At 42.5% G+C, this 13,830-nt stretch overlaps 1 protein-coding gene across 1 annotated transcript in view; it reads left to right on the top strand.

Annotated features, from left to right (window-relative positions):
• SLIT3 (slit homolog 3 (Drosophila)) overlaps nt 1-13,830 on the top strand; it is a 260,861-nt gene that overhangs the window by 236,311 nt on the left and 10,720 nt on the right. The window contains exon 29 of the mRNA XM_009318576.1: nt 1,190-1,320. Coding sequence (XP_009316851.1) covers nt 1,190-1,320 — 131 coding nt within the window. The remainder of the gene's footprint in view (nt 1-1,189; nt 1,321-13,830) is intronic.

The following is a 13,830-nucleotide window of genomic DNA, read 5'->3' as shown; positions in this document are numbered from 1 at the left end:
TGGGCACTCTAAAATATGGCTCCTAAAGGCTCCAAACACTATAGGTCAACTTGAAAGCTGAAAATCTGGACATTGTCTTCTTAAGTGTACAAAACATGTTACATCAGCCATAGCTTGAAGAATAAAACTGATTATTACAGAAAGCACATGCAGATGACTTTCTCACTTCTTGTTTCCCAGGCTGAATATTATTCTTGCATCCAGTAATTAATCACTAGTGAATTAAAATTAGAATACAACATTGATTATTAAGAACAGATAGAGGAAATCTTATTAAAAAGTGTTCAAGAAAAAAAATCTTTTAAAGGCAAAAGAATATTATTGAAATATATATATAAATGCAAACAGATTTTTAAATATGCTGTTTAGTTTTGGCATTTAACAGCCATTGTGAAAAAATAAGCAAGAAATCTCAAGAAATATGTACCGTGAAAATGACAGGCAGGTTGTATCCAAAAATCCCATTTTGTTTCTTCTTTTATTTTTTTTTGTTTTGTACTATAGGGATATCTGAGAGCTGGAGACGGGGAAAGTGCAGTCCTTGTTTTTTGACTCAGTGTTCAAGATTTTTTTTTTCCCTAATGTACGTCAAAGCTAGAGGGACGAGGGCTACTCTATTCTTCCTGACTCTCTGAATGTCCCATTTGAACTCAACATGACTTGCCAATAACTCGGATTGAGTGCATAACTCACGGTTATGCTAGATGTGGGGACAGGTCCTTCTTCCCTTCTTTTTGTTCATAAAAAGTCTGTGAACAGATCAGTGCCTGCAGAGATTTTTTTGCTTGTAATTGCGACACATTCCTCCTACTGCCAGCGTTGATTTTCTAAACCTCCACTTCAAGCTGGGGTAGTAGCTGAGAAATAAATTCATGTGTCGCCAAAAATACAGCCATAGTTTATTGACAGGCATCAAATAAATCACAGGTTTCACCTCCTGAAAACTAGTTCTCATTTGAAACAAGGGAGCCATCCCTTAGTGGGAGGCTGACCTGTTTGTGTGTGAGCCCACTCAATGTCACCAAGACCTTTTTGTGTCTCATGGCTCTTGCTCTCCTTGTTGCTCATATATATGATTTATTAAATCATATTTGAATTGCATATATGATTTTGGTTTGATTTTTAATATAGGTTTATTTCTTTTTTAATCATTCTCAAGCAACTTTACCTGGTTATTCATGTTTCACAGGTAGCAACGGACAAGGACAATGGCATCTTGTTATACAAAGGAGACAATGATCCTTTGGCTCTGGAGTTGTACCAAGGACACGTGAGGCTCATCTACGACACACTGAATTCTCCACCTACCACAGTATACAGGTAAATAGCTAAGCTTTATCAAGACAGTTGATTTCCAAAAAAGATGGAGGGGTAGGATTTTTCGAAGAAATGTGTATGGGAGAAGAACCTTTTATTTTACTTCACTGTATCTCTTTCATGTATGTAATTAGATAAGAAAATCAGAATAAAGCTAGAGGCTGCGTGGTTAAAAATTGGCATTTATTGGCAATACCAGTGATACTGTGTCCTACTGTGATTGCAGAAAAATGTTGTGTTTTGTCATCTACTGTAAAGATTTAGTTTCTGGTGAATGTTGTCCCTGAAATAGTTCCAAATAATCACTTTCTTTGATGTTGATATTTCGCATTAATTTACTGCACCAAGACAGAACAGTGACTGTGCGACTGCAGGATTAGACTGTGTCAAATAGGAGGAGAAGGGCTGAATTCCTGTACAGGGTGAATATTTTTGGAAGGACTCTTACCTATATCAGTAGTAACTACACAAACCATGAAAAAGCACAAATTACAACGGTAAATTGTAGGGCGATTTGACCTTCAGACACTTGACTTCCGGGGATACCAAACCTACAGTTTTTATTCATTAGTCACAAGAAAGAAAAGCAAATGTACAAGTGAAACCTATGCACAGAGGCATTCCCCTAGGAATGAGCGATGTGCTGCTCATGTCTTCCACTGTTCCTTCAGCAGCTCTCTCCCCAGGTTAACACCCTTCTGATTATTTTTAAGCCCTGTTGCTCCAGTTTGTTCTGTGTAAACATGCAGTTGTGACCACATGGAGCCCTTTTGGGTTCAGTGCAGTCTCATGGCATTGTGTATGCAGAAGAGCTGGATTTCCCAGCCCGCCTTGCTCTTTAAGGAAGAGCATCCTATTAGAGCAAGTGAAAGGATGCCGCCAAGTATCGCGAGCCAGGACGAGCCTTGTACTTTTTCTGGAAAGTTTTCTCAGCACGTGATAAAACCTGAGCCTTTCAGAAGTATGGTAGCTGCGCAGAGCTTTCTTTAAGGGGAATGGTGACTTGTTTAAGAAAATGAGAAAATTCTTTCTGTATAAAAGCAAATTTGGATAATACCAATGCAGGGATGTCACCAGGAAGAGCAATGACTTGTGCACTGTAGGAATGAAGAAAGTAGTTTGTTAGTGATTTTCACCAGCTGGATAGGTGTGAAAAATTTCTCTGTGTGTGGCTGCTAATCCTAATTGATTTCATGTTAGAGCAAAGCTGAAGTTGTTAAACAGTTTTACGCCACTAATTAGAACATAGGGAAAAGCTCATTACGTGTGGGCAGCGTAGGGGGTGATGGATCGGTGTGGATGCTTGCTCTCCGTTGTCAAGGGCAGAGTGGTGTGGTGACAAGAGCTGTTGCCACCATCACAACAACACTTTGTGGATCTGCTGCCTTCTGGCAAAGTTGCCAGAGATGGCCAGCGACAGTGTCCTCATTATTCCTGCGCCCTTCGTATCGCTCAAGGAGGAGGTCTCCATTCAGACTGACACCTCATTACCATAAGATTAATGGCCTGTTCACTACGTTTTGTACTGTGTGATCTGTTGAGATGGGAGAGAAGCTGCTTAATACGATGCCCTTTCTGAAATGTCACTCTAATCTTTTATTAGTTTAAGGAGTGGGGCAAAATGGGATTAGCATGGAGCTTGATGGGAAAAGATTAGGTAGATTGAAAAAAACTGCAGCTAAAGAATGTCAAAAAGGGCCTCTAAATAGATTAAAAGACTTGTTTTCCTTAAGGGCTGAGGAAGGCGGGGGAAACCTGCTTCTGTCCTTGCAATCATAGTATTTAAGGGTAGAAGGCTTGAGTGGATCTGGTTTGACCTCCCTGTAGATCCTGTTTGACTTTTAGCTAAGGCGTAAGCTGTGTTTGGCTAAGACATGACTTCCAGCTTGGCACCGAGTTTTGACAGGGAAATACCAAATAATGGAAATTCCCCCATTTCCTTTGGTAGCTTGGACAACGGTCAATCATTTCCATTATTCAGGTGTTGGCCAGAATTTCTACGTTGTGTCACTAATACCTTCTGGATGTTTTAGAGGCTTTCTCCAGGGAAATTAAAGTCCTTTTACACCTGGTACTGGCTCCCATGAGTTTATCTGTACTTTTAATTGCATTGTTTCCTAACTTGCATTTTGATGAAGTGAAATGTTGATTCAGTGTGATGCATTTTACCTAAACCTTAAGAATTTGGGGAACTCTTTTCAGCAACTTCTACAATTTTTCATTTTTCATTAAAAATAAGGTTACTAGGAGAACCTGAAACATTCAAATCTTAGCCTCACCATTGGTAAAACAGTTTACCTTCTCTATCGCATACTCCTTGCTGTCTTGTTTAGACGCCTCATTTAAATCTCAATCTTAGCACGAGTGGACTGTTTGCCTTGGAGAAGCTCTGTTGAAAGACTATTAGATTAATTTTCACGGGCAGTATCAGGCGCTGCTATCCTCCAAAGGGGTCCACTTCTCGGAATAGATGAGCAGTGCTTTGGCTCTTGTTTGTCCTCAGAAGAGTCTGCCAAGAGAGGAGGAGGCCTTAAAATACTGCCTGGTGGGAACTGTGCCAGCTACAGCTGCAGGAAATCTATAACTGACCTGGTCCCATGTTGTAACTGAGATGTTTTGCTGGCTATTTCAGGTACTCCCATGATGGGATGTGGGAAGTCATTGGCAAGCCACATTAGCTGTAATTCTTCATCAGTCTCCATGATAAGATTTATTAATAGTACTTAAGAACAGTAAAATTAGCGAAGTACTTGGCTAATACAGGTAATACCCTGTAGGGATAAGATAAAACCTGTTGTCAGACAGGTTTGGAAGCCAGCAGCGAGTAAGGCACACTTGGTGGTAGCTTTCAGTAGTATTCAGCGGAAGGGTGCTGGAAGGATGAAGTACGCAACGTGTTACATCGCAAAACTCTCCCCCGGCCCCTTAGTATAGCACCAGGGTGAAGCTTTGTGCCAGACACGTGGTGTGTGTGCTCTGAACTTCTGCTGTAGTGTATTCTGTGGGTGGCCTCACTTTGCAAAACTGTTCTAGGAGACTGAGGGCAGGGATGTGTGGCATAATAGCGGACCGCAGGCGTGCCAGGAAAGAGCAGTTCATTTTATCTGCTCTGTGAAGGCAGGTTGTCTCTGGGTATTGGAGTGGACCCGTTCCTGTATCTTAGTTGCTCCTTTGAGCAGATTTAAGTAGAACTGCAGTACAAAGATAGTCTGCAAAAGCCCAAGATTAACTCGTTGTACATTCAGATTTGCTTTACATGTATTCATTCCTATTGGTATGTTTGGATAGAAAGGTTAAAGCTGACATTGAACTTTTCTTTCATTCTAGTCAGATAAAGGTCAGCAAATGTCCAATGGAAAAGACTACCTAAAATACATTGTCATTTATCATCAAGTTAGAAAGAAATACAAGTTAATGCATGAATATGCAATGATTGAACTCGCCCTTTTAAGAGAAAAGCTGACAGGTCTGTTATTAGAACTCCTCACCTGTAAGCTGCAGAATAACAGTTTCCTGGACATCATAGTAAACATCTCACAGAAGGTCCATTTTTTAAGTAGGATTCCTATTTATTTTTTCTTTTGTTCTATTTAATTATTCTATAGATGCACAAATGAGAACAGAAATCTGTTTCTGAGTGCTTTATTGACCTCCTGGTTTCTGCACTGGTGAGAGTTACTCTTCCATGGTGTGACAGTACTTAATACTGAGCCAACAGTGAGTTCTTGAAATAAAGTAAATCTTTTACACAGATACCCTACCTTAATTTAAAGATACCAACTGATGAGGAATGTGCTGCTTTTATTTACCACCATGTTCCAATTGTTAAAAGTTTGAATTAGCAAAGAGCATGTAATTCTGTAGTTTCAGCATTCAGCCATTGATACTGGTATCTGTTTAACTGTATTCTGTAGGGAGAGCTCCTATTTTCAGTCTTCTTTCCTACATCTGTTCCTTGAACCAGAGATAAGACCTTACTTGTAATTCTTTTTCTGATAGGTTTTATGCTACTACACAGTCATATTGATTTGGATGCTAAATTAATCCTTCCCAAAAGAAATGGAAAATAGAAATTTGACACAAACTACTGATGTAATTCCCTCCAGAGTTCCCAGATTGCCATGTTGCATACAGACTGTCATATCTGGTAAAGAGCAAGATGCAGATGTCATTGGTGTAAAATCATATGTTTTCATGCAGACTTCCTGACAGCAGTGAAAAAGGAGGCAGTTAGGAAAATTGCATTTGTCTTTCTGCAGAGCCTACACCCAAATTACATTATAATTCCTTTTAAAACTATCCTTGCATAATCTGTTTTCAAAAATGCTACATCATTAAAAATATTTCTTATAGATTGTATCATGCAGTTCTCATGGTCTGGGTAATTCTTATATAGCATAGATGGATGTTCTTGTGGTTAAAGCAAAAGGCCTGAAATAAGGGAGCTTAAATTCTTACTGTATCTGCCTCATATGGCATGACTGTGGGATGACAAATTAAATCTGGTTCTCTGTGCACAAAAAGTACAGAAATGCACAAAAAATAGAAAAAGTGTTTCAGAAATGTGCTGCAGGTCTCCGAAGGGTGAGGTTCCTTCTCCCTTCTCCCTCCAGGCTGTAGAGCAGCACAAGGCTCTCACCCCGGCAGCATCTGCAAACTCCCCGTGCTGTTCCACGTCACTCAACCTCTGTCCATAGCGACTGGAGCCCGGGGAGCAGCCCGTGAGGCCACCGGCACTCGTTGTCCAGCAACAGGTCCCTGGCCATGCCGCTCCAAAGAACTGAACTTGGTAGTACTCAAGGATTTCAGTCCTCTACTCAGATTTCGTAGACTTCTCCGTGCTTCTGGTGCTGAGGTTGAACGGTTGCTTTGGTGATGGAAGAACTTCCACACCTTCCAAAGATATGGGAGATGGGATTTTTGTGTAATCACCTTTCTTCAGCTGCAATTGCTTATCTGCAAAAAAGCCCGGGAGGCTTCACCATTAATTCACTGCCTTCTAGGGAGGAGTGTGCTGGAGGAGTGAAAGCATTAATTATTCTTAGGATCATTATTAGAGCTTGTCAAACCCAGTTTTTACCAAAAATCTCTTTGCAGAGCTCACTGCATGACTGGTCCTTTCCTTCCTAATACCTTCCTAGTCTGCAGCCTGTGCTGTGCCTGTCCCCCGGTGGGATTCCTGTTTGATACTTCTGGATGGTCTCTAAATAGACTGTTTTTCAGGGATTTCTATGAGACATCACTGAGCTCTTAACAATTCTGTATATTTGCAATTCATTTTATTCTCTATCACACACTCTTATGTTTTCAGGTACTCCTTAGGGATTTTGCATCAAATATAATGAAAGAAACCGGTATTAATCTCTGACCTGCACAGTAAAAGTTGTAAAATTTGAATGTACTTATACATCTTGCATGAGCCAAGGCAAAGGACAGATGAATTATATTTTGCCTTTATAAAGGGCTCTGGTGTATTTGAATTGGACAAAAAAAGACAAGCGTGCAAGTTCTTGTCAAACTACAAACATCGCATTTCTCTAGTTTTTCTTGGATTTTTGTGTAGTAGGACAGTGAAAATGTAAGGCCGAGACCTTAAAATGTCATCTAACTTTTATCATTAGGTTCAGAATCAAATATTTGCTTTCATGAAATTCAGAAACTTTCTTCTGCTGAGATGAAGCTTAAGAAGGGTAAAGTTTTGTCCTTCAGGCTGCCTGAGGACTTAGCAGGTAAAATCTTGTTAAGCTGAATTAATGTTTTTTCATTGTAAATCTCTTCAGTATCTCTTGCAAGAATGACAGTTTCTCCTCTCTCTCCTCGCCTCCGCCTAGCTCCTTCTCTTCAGTGTAATATCTGAGTACCCAGAAACACTGTGCTGCAGACCCACAGCTTTATTTCTAACCTTACACATGTGTAGGGTGTTTCAGAGTGAGATGTTTTATTAGACAAAGGCAAAACCTTTCACAAAGCAAGTTGGCGTTGGCCTGTCTGTGTACCAGGTACGGGAAGTTAGGAATAGGTCGTCTAAAGCCACTTGCCCTGTGGTAGAGACAGAAATAGAAGTTACATTCTCTGAGTCCCAGGTCACCTTTTTCAGGGCTCAAAATCCGGGGCTATCAGTCTAAGTAGCACTCAGATGTCCCCTGTCAACAGAGGCCAGGCTGCACCAGTACACACGGGTGCTGCCAGCATGCACGGGCTGCTGACTTGCCCAAAGACCCATGGTTGAGGCAGGGGCATGCTTGGCTTTGTCTTCTCCTCAGCACTCACCATTGAACTTTGGAGAACTTACCCCACAGTCTGTGAAGGCAATCAACTCAGTAGCTGCTCCTCTGCCACAAAGGGTTTCATGCCATTTTACCTAATTCTTTGGATTAACTTGTATTATGACCACTTGAAGTCAAAGCAGAGATGTTATTTGTATCCTTTTGATTAGGAATGTGGCCATCTACACCATCACTGTCACCTTTATCACTGTTTTTTAAAAAAATCAGAATACTGCTGCAGACCTAAATCAACTTCAAACAGGTGGCAGGAGGCAGTCCTACTCCTCCCAAATCACTTTTTAAGCAGACTGTGCTGGCATTAATGCATAGACAACATATAAGCAAACTGTCAGTAGCCTGTGTATTTCATTAAGCAAATGGATTTGAAGTTGTTTTCTAAAACAGACACCCATAAGCTGGTCTGTACCTTGTTACTGTAGTCACTGCATACCTGTCCTCTGCACGCTCCACCTGTGTCTCCCAGCAGCTTTCTCTCAGCTGAAGGGGACAGAAGGGGAGCCGGAGCGGATACGCTGTGTCCACCCCCGCTGGCTGCTTTGTTGATCAGCAGCCATTTAGGAAGAGCTATGCAAAACAGAGGACTGGAGCACACACGTGTACATAGAACTTCAGTGCAATAATATTACAATGCTGATTTCTTTCAGCACAGAATGATAATAAAAATGTAATGAAGTCAGCAAGATGCCAGTATTAATCCCAAGAAGAAATGAGAGGTGATGAGATAGGGATAGTTCATAGCTAAGCAAAAGTGTCAGGGGGAACACACCCAAAATGAATCAATGTGTTAAAATACCCTGAGTTCAGCCTCTAGTTAGAGTCTAACTTCACAGCACCCTGGCCCCATGCAGCTCCTCTCTCTCCTGACTGTATTGGACACGTCAGAGGATTACACCTAATGATGGAAAGTTAATCCTTCACAGTTATGAGATTTTACTTTGCAGTGGAGAGTGTTGACCATTCAAAAGTATTTTCAAGAGCATCAAGAAGGAAGATGTTTGCCCTTGGAAGCTTGCTGAGCTCTAGAAGTAGCTCAGCGCCTTACAGGTACTTGCTGGTTTTCATGTTCAAAGTAGTCTTGGGTTTATGTAAAAATGAATGGTGAAGCCAAAAGTTGTTCTCTACAGTGATTTGACTATGACTAAAAATAATATAGCTCGATCATCGAAAGAAAATTGCTGCTGAAAATGCAGAAACCCACATTATAAATGAAGATTTTCCCCTGTTTGTTAAATTCAGTAGCTGGGTTGAGTTTTAGCCAGTTCAGTTCAAGCCTTAAAACTGCTCAGCCAAACCAGAAGTAATTATGAAATAAGAACTATTTCTTTCACCCCAGCAGATAACCCGATTTAGTCATTAGTTGGTCCGTAACATGGCCTCACTGTTTCTTCTAGCGAGAGCATCAGTGAAACCATGACAGTGGTCCTGGCAACTCCTCATAAATTAGTGCCGATGTCAGTCCACCTTCTGAGCAGTCAGGTTGGTTTCTGTGTGTTGGAAACACACTCTTGTGCTGAACTCTGTTTCCAGTGAGTAACTAGGAGAAAGGTGTGCAAATGTACTTTAAAAGGTATTTTCTTGCTATAGCACAGGTCGTTAGTCCAATATTATATTGCCAAAGTTTGTTAATACTGATTACATCAGAGGAAGGTTGAAGTAATCTCATCATAGACAATGATGGAATAAACCTAATCATAGTCAAAATGACTTTATAGACTATGCACTAATGACTGGCTCAGGTCTTGAATTGTGAGGTTTTTGCCTTGCAACAAAACGTAGCAAGCTAATATAACATGTTTATTTTTTTCTGCCTGTAAATTTCTTGTAAACATGATGACTAACACAAAGTTTAGATGTGTACCATGTGTGATAGATTTATATCCCGTCTATACCAAGCGCCAGGCTCTGGATTCAATCGATGCAGTCTCTGTTAGAAGACGTGCATGCAGAACTGGCACTGAGGGCGATCACGGAGGTGCGGCACCGTTCTGTGCACAGTTATTTCAGTGCTTCTTCCCAGTATAGAAATGTGAGCCACAGCTCCGCATTCGCCAGCATGCCCCAGTGGGTATGGCAGCTGCTATTCTGGTTGTCAAATAGCGATGGATTTTGTTTATTTTTCTGGAAAGAGAGGCATAAAACTGTAGGTATGTTGCCACACATGAGGTGGAAACAATTTCTTTTCCTGACCATGTATCAGGTTTCTAAATAGACACAGCTTTTTTTTTTTCTTGGGGCTTAGCCTCCAATTTCAGCTAAAACCCATCATTGTCTGTCTGTCATTCTAATTGGAAGCACTTTTAATTGTATTCTGTAGTGGCCCTGGTCCCTGCTGCTAAATGGCAGATACCTTCATATTTTCCACAGCTGAACAGGGGATAGATGGTGTAAAGTATTGCCCCTAATAAAATGACTCTGTGAAGACACTTGGTGGATTTCCTCATCAGAACCTGAGATTTGATATCCAGTTGAATGGCAGAGCTGTTTTCAATAGTGTTTGATACCGGCGCTAAAAAGTAAACCCAAGCACCCGGGTTTGTTCCGAGTCCTGGCGGAGCAGGGGGGCTGTGCCGCTGCACGTCCTGGTGTGTGCCACACTGCCGTACCCGTACAGCGCCGCCCCTTCGCTGGGGAGCACGTGGCAGTCGGTGCTGTCGCTGGCCCCGCTGCTGTGCCAGGGCCTGCCTTCCTCTGTGCTGTTTGCAGTGTCATTTTTTTTAAGGATAACTGATTTAATGAGTCCCAATAGCATTGCAGAATCTATATGTGATTGTTTTTACACTCTGTACTTACTGGGTTTGTTATTTTATATGATGCATGTTACAGCAAAGATACCGAGATGCAGTAGCTCTTTGCACCGCAATACACGGTGCGCCACGATGTGCAAACTTGTTCTGGTGGAGTTCGATGGGAAGGCAGTGACACTGTGATCTGTCATTCAGGAGAGGCCTTGGACTTGAAGAGGTCGGTCAAGCTATTTTTACTGCCATTACGCCTGCGTTTAACAAATTGTCAGTTAGCAGAATGAAGCATTCAGCTCTGCAGAGACATGGTGATACTGTAGGAGACCAGTGCGGGCTTCAGCTCCCCAACAGTGCGGTTGGAGGAAGGTGTCAGGCCTCTTGCCCACGTCAGGGGCACTGTGAGAATTCACTGCAAACACGGAGTGTTTACCCTGGCCATGAATCTGACCCTTTTATGAATAATCTAGGGAAAGGGGTCAGGATCGTGTTAATTGCGTGTTGCAGGGGCATAGAAAAGGTCCTTGCTTTTCCCTTAGAAGGTCTGTAATACAATAACTTTCACTGTTGGCAGGGGTGCTGCAGGAATTGAATTATGACTGGAAATTAGATATGCATAGCCTGGCCAAACGATCATTAAGGGAGATACAGTAATCAGCTGCCAGCTTTTAAGGGCTGTAAACACCAAGAAGAGAAAGATGGTTTATTTGGGTGGTCTGCAGAGTTGTAAGTAGGAGAAAAGGTATAAAACCAAGCAAATTAAAATGGAGGTATCAAGGAAAAAAAAAAAATTAATGTCGAGTGCTCTCAGCCTAGGAGACGTAACGCTCAAATCAGGTAAAACAGGATTGAACATAACAAAAGAGAGTATTTTAAGCTGAAAGTGAACTTGAGTGCTTTAATATAGCTCTTTCATCTCTTATTTCTCTAGCCTTGTGTTTCATTAGCATTTTTCATACTTTTTTCTCAACATGTGGTCTTTATTTGGCTTCTGAAGATGACAGTGCTTGAAGTGATGTGTTATTATAGAGGTAGCACAAACACTGCTCCAGTTATGATTTTGCCTTTGTTGCCATGGAGAAGTTTAAATCTATTTTAGGCCAAGGACTGATTATAACTGGAACTAAGGGCAGGAGGTAACTGTAGCTTGGAAAGGTGAAAAACCATCACCAATAGCTGAAGTCGGCCTGGCGCAGTCTGGGTTTCACAGCTCCCAAATCGCTAACGTCTCAACGCGGTTCCCTGCAGCTCTCACCTCGTGTTTCTTGATTTTGGTACCTCTTCTCTGGTGCCTGCTCTTCCCATGTGTTGCAAGCTCCTTAAGCTCTTTTGGACACGTATTTTTGCTTATTCCCTTCTACTTCAAATGTTTTCAAAGATTATCTAAGTTCAGAGTTCCCCATGGCCTTCACTCCCCAGTCACTTACCATCCTTGTGTTTGCTTTGTTCTGCGCTTCAAATGAGGCGTGTCCCCATTAAGACAGAGGTCAGGAAAACCTGGAGACTGTAGCTAATGAATTGATGTCCTCATATGCATAATTGATGGTTATACATTTCCTCAGTGACATGGTTTGCTGTGATACTTAAAGCTATTTTTGTTTTTGACTTCTCTGCCCTGCTGTTCTCTGCTGTCTACACTAAAGGTATATTACACGTCAGTGAAAAAAACCTAACCCCGAAGCCCAAATTTTACAAGTTCAAATTGAATGCTTTAATCCTTTAACGCATTTCTGTTCACTGGCATATTTACAGTGGCTCAGCTCTAAATCTCTCATGGGTAACAGAGCAAGGGGAGTCGGTGTTTATAACATCTCTCTGTGCTTGGGGCTGGAGTAGAGGGGAAAGAAAATATAGGAGGGAGAAGAGAAATAGATCAAAAATGAGAGTGGAAATCAGTTCTTTCATATACTCCCTGGGGTTTTATGTTTAATACACATCCCTTTCCCTTCATTTCTTTGTGTTCTGGTGTCTAAGCCCCTGGCAGAGGCCATGTCCATGGCCTGTGTGCACTGCCCTCTGCAATGGGTCCGTTGGCTCATCTTGCTGGAATTGCTCTGACAGGTGAGGCCAGCTCCCTGTGATACGAAATTTTAATGACTCTTTTATAGAGCCCTCTCTAGTGGCCTCCCTTCCCTGTGAGGGCAGCTCGGAGCTTCCCACCTGGGCACAGAGGGAACAGAAGGTTCTGGACCCAGGGGCCTTCTCATGAGCTTTGGAAGCTGGGCTCTCCTCACATGCCCAGTATTTTCCTCTTTTTTTTTTTTGGCCAAATCCGATCGGATGCCACGGCCAGCCCTCAGTGAGGGTAACCTTGAGGAAAGCAAGGCAATGGATTGCGCAAGATGTGTAACCTGGGCTATGAAAAGACGAGTGTAATGGAGGCGAGAAAGGTGAGGGGTGCTGCTGGTTGGGGAGCAGCAAGTGTCTCCCCTTTGCTGGGAGGCAGGGCACCGCGGGATGGCAGCTACCCCTCCTCGGCACCCGGGGGGCTCCCGGGGCAGCCGGCTCCGACTGGGATCTGCTCATTGCACTGCTGATCTAGCGAAATCCTCCTGCCAACCCTCAGCATTTGGCTGCGCATTACTTCCTTTCCCTCAAGATACGTACTTGAAGGGACCAGAAGCGATTACACTTGGAAGGGAACTGAAATGGTTTCTCAGCATCAAGTTTGTAACAAGACTCAAGTGAAGGTCCTGTAGAGACTGTGAGTACACTCTATGAATGTCTGACGAGATGGGCCCTCACCAGACTGCTTACTGCAGTACGAGATGTAATTCCTGGGTCCCGAAGAATCTTTCTGTTATATAGAACTGGTCTTTTGGCTCCTTTTACTGCTTACGTTTTAGCAAGTTTAATTATTAAATTCCTGAAAATCCTTGCTTACACTCCAATGTTTACACTTCAAACATAATTCCTCCCTTTTTTCAACAAGAATATATTGTAAACTATATCGTATCCAATGATGGTGGCCCAAAACACTGCAGTTGGAAGTTGGCTAAAAATTCATGACTGCCTTTCTTAACAGCTTGGAAAAATCTCAAAAGCCGGGACTTGGTTTGTTAGTGCCCCCGAGAAAAGCAGTTGGCTCAAATCTAGCAGCCCTTTGGCTTCTTCCTTCAGTGCCTTTCCCCTCTCCCTTGCTTTGCTCAGACATATTATTTCGATTTAACCACAAAGCATGAAAACCTTTGCAAAAAGAAAGGAGTTGGGTAACGTCAAGTCAGCTCTCAGGTGTGTGACATGGCGAGATCCGTTTCAGTAAATAAGTTCCGAGCAGCGAGCCAAAATAAACCTGCCGTATCGGCTTAAGGAAGTTCCTCCGACTCGGTACCCCGAGTGAATAAGCGAGTGCAATGCTCGGCTGTGAATGAAGCTGTCGGAATCCCTCCCCGCTTCGGGGGAGCAGGGAGAAGGCGCAAGCCCTGCGGGGCCGGTACCGCGCCGCCCGCTCCGCTCGGCGATGCTCCACCGCCCTCTGGTGACCGGCC

The sequence above is a fragment of the Pygoscelis adeliae genome, unplaced genomic scaffold (genome assembly GCF_000699105.1).
Source record: "Pygoscelis adeliae isolate BGI_AS28 unplaced genomic scaffold, ASM69910v1 Scaffold42, whole genome shotgun sequence".
Classification (NCBI taxonomy): Eukaryota; Metazoa; Chordata; class Aves; order Sphenisciformes; family Spheniscidae; genus Pygoscelis; species Pygoscelis adeliae.
This window is presented reverse-complemented; position numbering and strand designations above follow the sequence as displayed.